Source organism: Limanda limanda, chromosome 19, assembly GCF_963576545.1.
Source record: "Limanda limanda chromosome 19, fLimLim1.1, whole genome shotgun sequence".
In the NCBI taxonomy this organism is placed as follows: domain Eukaryota; kingdom Metazoa; phylum Chordata; class Actinopteri; order Pleuronectiformes; family Pleuronectidae; genus Limanda; species Limanda limanda.
In genome coordinates, this window is record NC_083654.1 from 20,747,802 (window position 1) to 20,760,268 (window position 12,467).

Below are 12,467 nucleotides of genomic sequence, written 5' to 3' on the forward strand. Positions count from 1 at the left end.
GGAACATGAACGTTTCCTCCTCTTCTCTCCAAACACAGATGTATCAGCTGCTGTAACCTGATGAGAAGCAGCCATGTGATGCAGTTTATTTTCTACTTTGCTGCTTCCGTTACCCAAGAAATCAATGAAAAGCTTCCAGATCTTGTTCCGTCTTCGGGATCCGTGTCTCAGCAGCTGCTCAGGTTTGTAAACATCTTCTCTCCGACTGACACGCTGCTGCTGCTGCTGAACATCTCCAGACTTTGTTGGGAGAGAAACATCTGTTTGGCTCTCCACGTCTGCTCAGCTGTTAGCAAGAGATGAATATTCAAGGGACACAGGAATAGTTTATACTGCAATTATTCTTCTGTGCGAGTTGTTTTGACAAGTCCTTATTGACTATTGAGATGTTGACAAAATGCATTAATTTAAACCTTTAGACTAATTTGGTTTATTTAAGCTTGATAGCATTTGCTAAGTGGCTGAAATGCAAAAAGGGAGAAGAAAAGGAATTAAAAGAGTTTTCAAAGAAATAATTAAAAACTGAATATTTGTTTACGTCTAAACCCAAAGACCTGAACACAGGACAGAACCTGGAGGGTTCACATCTCAAACAGTTTCTCCTTTTGTGCTGCAGCTTTAACATGTTCTGATTGAAAGGTGAATGTTGATTTGTGTGGTATTTTACTTTTAATGCATCTGCTGACAATTCCTCAGAATATTGAAAACAGATTTATTACTATTTTTGGCAGAATTACACAAACAAAACCTGGTTGAAGGATGAGTCCACTTTATTTCAGTGCAGATCCAAGTTGAAAAGGCTGGTTCCAGGAACGTTGCTTCACTTCCTGTGCAGCATTTCCCTCAGAATAAATCCAACCTCCAGCAGCAGAGATGCACATCACGCACCTGACGGGTCTCAAGTGCAGCAGCATGTGACAGAGTGACACGTGCACAGACTCACGTGCACTGATGCTGGTACGTGCACAACCGCAGCCGAGGCCATGAGCTCTGACTGGAGGTTTTAATTCCTGTTTCACCTTCAGTCATCCAGGGGAGGTTTGCTTCGCACACTTAATTTCTTAAGGGCAAAACCCTGTTTCTCCATCTTGCTCATACTCTCACCCGGGAGCTGAAACCAAAACATCTGTCTCACTGACTGAGGTCATCATGTTTTAATGAAGAGAGTCTGAGCAGCTGGTGTTTGGGGGGGAGAGGAGCATTCTTTAATAAAATCTATTATTTACCTGAAAACTCAAGTGTCATAGAAACAGAACTGACCCACGGGTGGAAAAGTCTAATGTGACAAGTTTAAACACAATCAAAACTCTAATCTGTGTATTCGACATGACAAACTAAGGTGGCTCCAGCTGTTCTTACCACAGGTCATGTGACTCCTCCCACCAGTGCAGTTTCTGTCAACATATTTCTACATCACTTTTCTTCTAGATTCATATAACTCACTGTGTGCACTCTCCTACTTTGGAAAACCACATACCAACAAACAGATGTTTGTGAATTGCTCATATCGCCTGATTTTTGTTGACCAAATAATAAATGTATAATTTAAATAGCACGACTTCTGCTTCCATTACATAATGCCTTGAGAGACATAAACATCAATCAACCTGTTCGCAAAAGTCTAAATAGCTTAGTGTGAAAACTGCTATTTTTAGTTTACGTAAGACAATTATTAATTACATGGATTTAAAATTGTGGTTTTTGTATAAAATAAGTAAATATGCATCGTCATGGTCTGAGATTGAATATAACATATGCTTGAAAAACAAAAGTATGCAATCAGAGCTTTTGCTTAATTCAAAGCTGAACTTGACTTCCAGTACAGGGGCCGGACACTTGTCTTCATTTGCCCGTTGACTTTCTGGACTTTAATAACATTAATGCTCAGCCGGGGAAAAGAGAAGAGAAATGTCCACTCATCAACGTCAGCCTCAGGTCTGAGTCACGTCTGGCGGGGGGGAAAGCTTCGCTGCAGTTCTGCCACTTATTCACCAGCCGCTCGATGCATGGAGTCCAGCCAGCCGCCCGTCAGAGTGCACTCCCTCCTCTGACCTCTGACCTCTGCACTGCACCGACACTTCCCTCTTCACATGCAGCTCAGTCCTGATCTCTCTGAGCAGGTTCTTCATCTCAGAGAATTTCCCCAGATGTGTTTCTGTCCTGCAGCCGACACGATGACCGGTGCAGCTTCAACAACCACAACTCATTTTGATAGGGGAGGGATTCTTCACCCGCACCCTGAGAAGTGGAAATAAGATCTGCTGGCACTGAGGCTGTCGCCAATAAGTTATAATACGATGGGCTGTCGGGATCAGCTTCTCATACTGGAGTAAGCTGTGATATGATTGAGGTACTGTTGTAGATTCATTAAGGTCTAATGTGATTGGAACTTATAGATTCTATAATTGACTAGCTGGGCGTTTAACTCGGCCAAAGGTTGAGGAGCCACTTTATCACCGTGTTGCATATTGAGATCAGATTCATACATCATGTGCAGGAGAAGGTTCCGCAAGCTGCTCAGATTAAACGCAGGCAAAAAATATGAATTTGTCAGTTGTGCCGATATTCTCCAGAGTGGAGCTCAGCTGATCAGCCCAGGTTTGTTTGTGTGACAATCAAACAAAGAGTCGGGGGTCAAAACATAACCTCCGTGGCCGAGGTGATCAGATCAAATGTGACTTTGGGACACGGAGTTCATCGAGTGCATTTTTCCAAACGAAGGAGAACCTGTCCCATCGAGCTTGGCAGTGCTCCCTCCAGACGAAGGTGATTCCGTGATTCTCTCCAGCAGGTCGCTCCCAGTCGGCTCCGGCTCCGGCTCCGGCTCCGTGCCAGCAGCAGCAGTTTAGGAAGCTTAGTCCACATCCGTCTGCAAACCCGCCAGAATATCTGCGTGTTTCCTCTGCAAGACGGCCAAGTTCTGCTCCTCCTGCTCCTCTGTTCTCTGTGAGCGGAGCTTCCAGAGGTGGATTTCCTATTGTTGTGCAAAGGGTTTTTACTAAGAAGAACTAGCCAGGAAAATATTATTGGCCCGGCTGGGAGAACACATGAAAGGAAGTGTAGAGCACCTCTTTCCACGAAGCTGGTTGGCAGCAGCTACTGGCGTACTGTACTGAATTAAATTTAATTACTGCTCGCTTACTGAACAGCGTCTCCACAGTGACTTACAGGAGAGAGGCCTCCGTGTTAGTCTGGAAGATAAGAATCTAGCAAATTAAAAACACAAAGTCAACACACAGGAATTCTCCAGATTCTCTCTCAGAAATCCAGCTGTCATTCAAAACGTTTTCTTTATTGTGCTGGGACAGAATAAATACACTATTCTGAAATTGCACCCAATTTGTGCGAGCAAAATGGACAAAGTCTGTCACACATCTCAGCCTGACGAACAAAATCCATCCGATACAAAAGGAGGAAGCAGCAGGCAACTCCCTGCAAACAACACAACTTGAGTGGATCCAGTGTTTCCACCTGTGCTCTCGTTATCCTACGAGCTCCGACTCTCTGAGCCGTCGACTGTAAGAACAACACTTCCATGAGAGAGAAGAGGGAACTGTTGTTCTTCACATTCAAGCACGAAGCCTCCTCCTCAGTGTGGAGAGAGAAAGGACCGGGCGTCGGATTCCTTTGTAAATCGAGTGCAAACGGGAGGAGGACGGTGGGTGGATGAAAGACACCAGCTGTCTCCGATTACAAACGGCATGTGTCCCCTGCTGACGGCGACTGAACATTCACTCAGATTCACAAATCAAGGCACTGAGGCAACTTAAAGAAATCCTTCATGTTTCACATCCTGGCTGGAACCTGAGGAACAGTGAGTGTTTACATCCGTCCAAGCTGCAAATCAACAGGGATTAAACTGTGAAGAGGATCAAAAACCAGCAGGAACCAATCATATCGTTTGCTCATCTCATTTAATCTGTGTCTCAACTCAGAGGACTCATCTGTCAGACTCTACGAAGACGGACGGGTCAACACACCTCAGTGTCTCAACATGTGATAACGCTAGGGACGGGAATCGGCAGGGACCTCCCGATACGATACTATCACGATAATTAGGTGGCGATACGATATGTATTGCGATTCTGTAAGTATTGCGATTCGATATTATGATTTCCTTGGATTTCTTTTGGTTATTTTTTTTTTTTTAAATACTGGACCATGGAAAAATGTTGAATCATTCCTTCAAATACAACACAGTCAAATTCACTTAGAGCTTTACCAGTTTTATTTCAAATATTAACATTAACTTAACGACTGCCGGGCAGCCAATAGAGAAAATAAATAAAAATGTGCCCTATTATTGTATAGCCCCTGTCAACTGCACACAAACTGACAGATTAAGACATGTAAGCCACTTAGGCTACTTTTAAACAATAAATTAAAGGTAAATTAAATAGAATGAATAAAAGTTTACTTAAAATACAAACTTTGAAATAAACAAGAAGTAGGCTATTGTTGTTTGCATGTAGGCGATGCAAAGCTAGTGCTTGGGTATGTTTAGATTCTTGTGCAAAAACAAGAGCTGGTCAACATGCTCTGGGGTGATGTTGCTCCTCCGATATATGGTTATAGGGTTATTTTATAAAAAAATAAAATAACCCTAAACCTTTTTTAAAAAAAATCGATTTGGGAGGCAGCATATCGATTTAAAATCGTCATTCACAAGAATCGCGATATGTAACTGAATCGATTTTTCCCCCATCCCTAGTTAACGAGCTTCACTCTGATTGATCAGGTCTGAACGAGCTCTGAGTGACTCAACTGTCGGAACTCACATAAAACTACAAATACCAAAATGTGAGTCGATCAGAAAACATCTGAATTTGTAGAAGCAAACTGAAACTCTGTTTATTTATCCATTTTAGAATCTTTATTAACGGTTTCTTCTGATTTTATTCATCAATCCAATAAGTTTCTTACTTATTGACTTTCTGTCTTTGTTCCCTTGCTTTTTATCTCTAGTACAACATTCTCCTCTTCCAGCATTTTGTTATAATATCTCTTTCTCAAATCTTTTAGAGTTTTAAAATTTCAGTTTTATCATCTGATCTTTATTTGTTTACCTGCCTTCAGTGTTTCCTCATTTCAAATTAATATTGTCTCTGTGCTTGGATGTTAAAGCACGTTGTATGACAAGTGAATATAAGAATAAATCCTGATTTATGAACTGGTCTTTATCTATAATATAATATATATATATATATATATATATATATAGATACAGAGCAGTAGTGCATGTTGAGTAATATCTTAACTTCCAAAATCAAACAATCCTAAATCATGTCGGCTGGAGCCAGAGTGCGGTTAGGAAACATCCAGTTAATCTCCAGTTGCAGCCGGAAGCCGGAGGATCACTTCAACACATCTACACAGTAAAGACCAAACAGGAATCTGAACCCGGCTCCAATCCCCCGGCTCCCTGGTCCTTCAAGCTGCATCTAACCAGGATGCACCTGGAGAATTCTCTTCAAATGCTTTAAATTGCTTCTTCTTAGACTCGGGGTCCGATGGGATCCTCTCTTCTGGAAGCCGTGATAAGCAGGTGGCCGGGAGAAGCTTGTTCGAGGCTGATGGTGCTGAGCAGCTTTCTGAAAACCTGTTTCAGACACGTCTGCATTTTGCAGGAGAGGAACTGCTGTTGACCTTTTGCAGCTCGAACGCTTCACGTGTTCACATGACAAGTTCTCAGCTGCTTCTGAAACATGCAGCAGCTTGTTGTCTCTGCTCCGTGTCTGTGAAGAGACGTGGACACGTGACAGCTCTTTACTCACCCAGCATGATGAGCGTGGTCGTTCCCTGTTCGTTTCCAGAGGGGTAGGTGGCGTACTCGCAGGTGTAGCGCCCGGCGTCAGACATCCTCAGCTGAGAGATCCTGATGGACGGGTTCTCCAGGCTGTTGTTCAGGAACACAACCCGCTCTTTGAAAGCCAAGTTGGGGAAACTCTGTCCGTAGATCGGGTGGTAAACAGCAATGTTGTCCCTCTGTCCCTCGGTGGGTTCCCATATCCACGACACCTGGAGGACAGAGAGGTTAGGAGAACAGGAAGTGACTGTTTGCCCAGGATATGAACTACTATAATAACAATGATGATAGAGAGGAAGTAGCTTCAAGCTTTGTGACATTGTCAGATTCAAACTGTCTAAACTGGACGTTCCAGGAAGGAAAGAGAATAAAGGTTATCAGTAAATGTTTAGTCAAAGTCTAAAGAAATGAGTGAGAGCAGAGGAGGAGGAGGAGGAGGAGGAGGAGGAGGAGGACGAGGAGGAAGGTTAACCGAGGAGGAGGAAGAGGAGGGTTAACGTAGGAAAAGGAGGAGGAAGGTTAACGAAGGAGGAGGAGGAGGAAGGTTAATGGAGGAGGAGGAGGAAGGTTAACAGAGGAGGAGGAAGGTTAACGGAGGAGGAGGAGGAGGAGGAGGAGGAGGAGGAGGAGGAGGAGGAGGAGGAGGAGGAGGAGGAGGAAGGTTAACCGAGGAGGAGGAAGAGGAGAAGGAGGAGGAGGAGGAGGAGGAGGAGGAGGAGGAGGAGGAGGAGGAGGAGGAGGAAGGTTAACGGAGGAGGAGGAGGAGGAGGAGGAGGAGGAGGAGGAGGAGGAGGAGGAGGAGGAGGAGGAAGAAGGTTAACCGAGGAGGAGGAGGAGGAGGAGAAGGAGGAGTAAGGTTAACGGAGGAGGAGGAGGAGGAAGGTTAACGGAGGAGGAGGAGGAGGAGGAGGAGGAAGGTTAACCGAGGAGGAGGAGGAAGGTTAACCGAGGAGGAGGAGGAGGAGGAGGAGGAGGAGGAGGAGGAGGAGGAGGAGGAGGAGGAGGAGGAGGAGGAAGAAGGTTAACCGAGGAGGAGGAGGAAGGTTAACCGAGGAGGAGGAGGAGGAGGAGGAAGGTTAACGGAGGAGGAGGAGGAGGAGGAGGAGGAAGGTTAATGGAGGAGGAGGAGGAAGGTTAGCTGAGGAGGAGGAGGAGGAAGGTTAGCTGAGGAGGATGAGGTGGAGGAGGTGGAGGAGGTGGAGGAGGAGGAGGGTGGTAACCCAGACGACAGCATTAATTACTGCATGAGCTTCCTCGTTAGCTGTAGATCTGCAATTTCAGATTTTGAATGTTGACAAATTGCTGATTGATCCCATCCACAACTCTGAAGGGGGGGGGCAGATCAGATGAAGTGTGCTTTCTGTGATTGAGTCTGTTTGGTTCATGATGACTCATCAGAAGAGTCGAGGAGGTTTTGAGACAAGTTGTCATTTGGGCTTTGATGAAATGATTCAGGAGTTTTCAGTTCGCTCAGTTCTCTTCATCTGGTGAATTCAAAGTCACATGAAATGAGGAGAAACCTCGAGCAATCACACAAATTAAATATTAAAATACTCACAAAAAACGGTGACTTTTATGATTTACACGGTTTATCACTGAGGTAACGCAGCTCACACAACAGTTTATGGATTTTTATATCAGACACTGACCGAAAAGCACCAAAGAGACGATGTTTCCACTCCTGTCCATTTGTTTTTGTTTGTTTGTGTTGTTTTGTTTGTGTTAGACAAAAACTTCTGAGCAGAAACTTGATGGAGTGATGCATTATGGGTCAGCGACGTGTCAAACAGTGTTTCCCATTAATAATTCAGAGTGTGGCTGCAGAAAGTTTGGTTTGATACCTCTCATGATAACACAAGAGACCTGGAGGTTGTTGCGTTGCTGTATTGTGTAGCTGTGTGCACAATCATTTGCAGAAAGCTCACTTGTGTTTTTCGAGTTGTTTATAGTTAAACACAGATTTATTTTACCTGCTTTAAACCTGATGTTTTACGACCCGTCTGTTTTCACCTCGCTGCCTTTGTAAAGCACTTTGTAAAATATGTTTTGAAAAGAGCTCTTTAAATAAAGATTATCATTATATTATTAATATTACATAGACTGAATTCATTATGTAGGATGTGCACTTTTTATTCGGATCCACCAGCCGGGGTCAGAGGGTTCTGCAGCGGGTCGTGTTCCACGCCTCCACAAACTGAATGGGAATCAGTTCTGTACTTTCTGCAAAGTCCTGCTAACAAACAGCTAGAGAACTGTTTTCACTTTGTTTTTAAGTTTGTCGTTTTATCTTTTGTAAAGTTTCTTTGGGTTCCTTGGAAAGTAATATACAAATAAAATGTATAATTGTTATTAATATGTTTACAAATAAAGGGCGGATGGAACTCAACCTTCTCGGCAGAGGAAATAACTCTGACAAACGCAGGAGAGGATCATGTTTTTTTTTTAGCTCGACCAAACTTATCCAGGACAGACTCTGAAACTTCCTCACTTCCTCTTCCACTTCCCCTTGCTTCCTATCTTCCTCATCCACTTCCCCTTGCTTACTCACTTCCTCTTTCACTTGCTTCCTCTTCCACTTCCCTTTGCTTCCTCACTTCCTCTTCCACTTGCTTCCTCTTTCACTTTCCTTTGCTTCCTCACTTCCTCTAACACTTCCCTTTGCTTCCTCACCCACTTCCCCTTGCTTCCTCACTTCCTATTCCATCTCCTTTGCTTCCTCACTTCCTCTTCCACTTCCCTTTGCTTCCTCACTTCCTCTTCCACTTCCTTTTGCTTCCTCACTTCCTCTTCCACTTCCCCTTGCTTCCTCAATTCCTCTTTCACTTCCCCTTGCTTCCTCACTTCCTCTTCCACTTGCTTCTTCTTCCACTTCCCTTTGCTTCCTCACTTCCTCTTTCACTTCCCCTTGCTTCCTCACTTCCACTTCCCTTTGCTTCCTCTTCCACCTACCTTTGCTTCCTCACTTCCTCATCCACTTCCCCTTGCTTCCTCACTTCCTCTTCCCTTTGCTTCCTCACTTCCACTTCCCTTTGCTTCCTCACTTCCTCTTCCCTTTGCTTCCTCACTTCCTCTTCCCCAAATCTTGTCTAAAACTATATCAGTAAATTACTTTGGTTTTAAATCACAAAAGTCAAATCGAATCACTTAGATAATCTCGAACATACTCACATCAAGGTTGATCAAAACAGTTTAGAAACAATTTAAAAGAAATAAATCAAATCTGTTTCCTTGTATTTCTGCAGAAAATCCAAAGGAGAGTTTGACCTGTAAATAAATCAGACTCCCCCCCCCCCCCCCCCCCATGTTTTTCCAATGAAATCCCTCCCTTAGCTTTCACCACCTTGTCGATCTAACTTCACGTCCTGAGCTGCACTTCTTCTAACCCTCATGAAATCATAGAGTTGTGTTTCATCAGCCGACCTGAGTGAGTTTTGTGCGTCCGGCTCCGTCGATGAACTGGCAGCTCAGGTCCACTGACTCCGTGGGGTACGCCTCCAGCTCCTCCTCCACGCGCACCTTCTGAGCGCCGATACCTGGTGGAGAGAGAGAGGGGGGGGGGGGAGAGGGAGTTATGCAATCATTCACAATACCAATAGTCTTTGAATAATTAATACCGAGTTTGTTTGAAGTGAAAATGAAAAGAAGCCGGTGAAGACAGGGAGCATTAGTTCTGTTTGTCATCAGGAGTCGGAGGACGTTTACACGAGTTTCCCGTGACGGATGTTCTCTCCGCCCACTTGTTCTGTTTCTGTCAGACTGGAGGTCGACCTCCTTCATGTGATCAAGACGATTTAAAAACAAGGTTACGGAGACGCGTGATGGAAACAGAGCGAAGGAACAAAGACGAGTTCATTAAAGAGGAAGGAAAACAATCTGGGCCTTTGATTACGAGCCTCAGGCAGCGGCTCAGCCAGCGTCCTTCAGGCTCGCCAACCGGGGGGCGTCGCTAGGGGGGCGGGCCTCGGGCAACACAACCGCCATGTTGCTTCTTTAGTCCGTTTGAAATTCAGCTGCAGGAACCTGCGTCTCTTTGCCTGAGCGTGAGAAGAAGAGAAGCGAGAGCCGGTCGGTCAGAGACGAGCAGAGATCTGACCGGTTCGTCCAGACGGAGACAGAGACGGACGCTGGACCATAGATATCATATATAAAGACTAGATGTCTCGTCTGCGTTGCCGGCCAACGGAGACGAACGTCCGCACATGGCGTCCATCTTGCTACGGGGCAGCTCGCTCACCCATAACATTGTGTTGGTAGTGGTAAATAACCATAACTTGCTCAAGATATGACACTGCATACTTATGAATAATTATGTTATTTTCTAAAAAAAATGAATAATTTGTGTCATTACTACATCTCTGACGTTTTTAACGAACCAAACCGTTTAAAAATCGGTTGAAAATTGAGCAAGTTATGGTTATTTACCACTACCAACACAATGTTATGGGTGAGCGAGATGCCCTGTAGCAAGATGGCCGCCATGTGGTGACATCCGGCTCTGTCGAACGAGACATCTAGTCTATATATATGATATCTATGCGCTGGACGCTCAGAGACCAGCAGCGTCTCTGCTGGTCCACAGGCCGCGTGAGGACACCTGCTGGGACTCCGCCCAGTGGGAGGAGTTCCCTCAACACGCTGAAGTCCACCGTGTGTGACGTCCTGCTGCAGAGCTGCAACACGTCTCATCATCCTGTTCTTTCCTCTTTTAGTTTAGAATTTGTCCCTGAGCTGTTTCCTTGTGTTTCTCTCAACACGGATCTGTCAGGTCTCTGCATCCAAACACTTTCCACACACGAGCTCAAGCTCCCGATGAATTCAGACGGATTTGTCAAAAGGAAACTGATGGAGCAGAAAAATGCATTTGAGGCTTTTTTACGCAGAAACAGGATTTGCATGCGATCGCTGTAGGAAAACCTGGAGCCAGAAGACAGAATTCTGCTCGATAACAGGAAACCCTCCTGACTGCTGTGAGGTTCTAAAGTGCACGTGAGCCTCGTGCACGTGAGCCTCCTGCACCTTGTGAAGACTCTGCTCATTAGAAGCACATCTGCTGGAACCAGGACTCCCTGCTTCTGAGCAACGCCTCTTATCATTCAGATTAGTCGTCAACAAGCAGCTTTTAAAACGCTGAGATGTAAACACAGAAAATTGCGTATCTACGATTATTTGACATTAATAAACTCAAATTAACTTGTAAATCTGCAAAAGGGAGAAAGAGAGGAAACTGAGTCTGGAAGTGAAACAGAAAGAGGAAAGATCAGAGCACAACTTGTAATCCTCCATTAATACATTTCTTCACTCTGTGTATTCGCCGGCTTCCAAACACAAACACACAAACACACAAACACACAAACACACAACTGAACGAGTCATTGTGCGTTCATCTCCTCTTCCCCCCCGACCCGTCCTCTCAGCCTGACGCTGCAAAGATAACACACTCTAACAGGGAACGAGTCTCTCACTCGCTCCACAAGAAAAGAGGATAAACGCTCGCTAGCCGCTGCCCCCCCCCCCCCCCCCCTGGGTGGCTCCGGTCAGAAAGCCTCTTAGTGTGTGAGGCAGTGATTAGGACAATGTGTTACATGTCACAGAGCGGAGGTGAATGGGAGGACTGGGATTCAGCGTGTGTGTGTGTGTGTGTGTGTGTGTGTGTGTGTGTGTGTGCGCTGATTGTTTGTGTTTAAACCATGCAAGGGTCCATGTGCCCTCCCATGAGTGCAGGAAGGAATTGTGTGTCAACCAGTGTGCTCGCTTCACAGTGTGTGTTTGTGTGATGACTGTGCGTTTATGTGTTTGTGTTTGTGTGATTACTGTGCGTTAGTGTGTGTGTGTGTGCACTGATTGTTTTTCATTTAAAGCATGCAAGGGTCCGTGTGCCCTCCCATGAGCACGGGAATGGATCTCGTGTGTCAAACGTAGAGTTAGTGTCAAGCTAAGTAGAGTGTGTTCGCTTCCCAGTGTGTGTTTGTGTGCGTATGATTACTGTGTGTGTGTGTGTGAATAAATCAGCCCGTCTCATTGTGATGTGAGAGCACTGACTCAGTCTCTGAACCTGGCTCTCCACCCTCAGGGAGACGATGGGCTGTCGGAGCAGTTCTTCGTTCCCGCTGCACGACAGACACACACACACACACACACACACACACACACATGCAGAACACATGAATGCAAACCAACAGGAGTTTCCTCTGTGACCTGAATCCAGAAGAAGAGCAGCTCCGAGCTCAGAGTTCACCTCCGTCTCACTCATCCACCTCCTGCTCCGTCACATGACACCTTCTGTTTCTCTTCTCGTTTGGACACACATTCAATTTTTTACATTTCCCTATGAAAGTAGACTCACATCTAATACTGTTCATACAGAAGGAGAAATACAAACACACAACCACACGCACTCTCAACAAAGCCATGAATCAATTCGTTTTCTTTCCTGGTGGTCAATTACAAAAAAGTTAAGAAAAATTATCGAGCTGAAAGAGAGAAAAGAGGAAAAATGCATGGGGGGAAAAGCTAAATGCAAGAGAATAAAAGAGAAGCACAGGAAGCAGATTTATAAAAGTGAAGTGACTCATCAGAGAGCGACTGCAGTCGATGGAGCTGCAGCGGGAGACGGAAGGAGGGAATAAAGAGGAAGGACTGAAAATCACAGAGAATAAAAAGA

At 45.0% G+C, this 12,467-nt stretch overlaps 1 protein-coding gene across 1 annotated transcript in view; it reads right to left on the minus strand.

Moving 5' to 3' along the window:
- Positions 1-9,787, minus strand: part of pvrl2l (PVR cell adhesion molecule related 2 like) — a 48,238-nt gene extending 38,451 nt beyond the window's left edge. The window contains exons 1-3 of the mRNA XM_061092488.1: positions 9,718-9,787; positions 9,227-9,339; positions 5,775-6,018 (exon numbers count right to left, since the gene is read on the minus strand). Coding sequence (XP_060948471.1) covers positions 5,775-6,018; positions 9,227-9,339; positions 9,718-9,787 — 427 coding nt within the window. The remainder of the gene's footprint in view (positions 1-5,774; positions 6,019-9,226; positions 9,340-9,717) is intronic.
- Between the last annotated feature and the right edge of the window lie 2,680 nt (positions 9,788-12,467).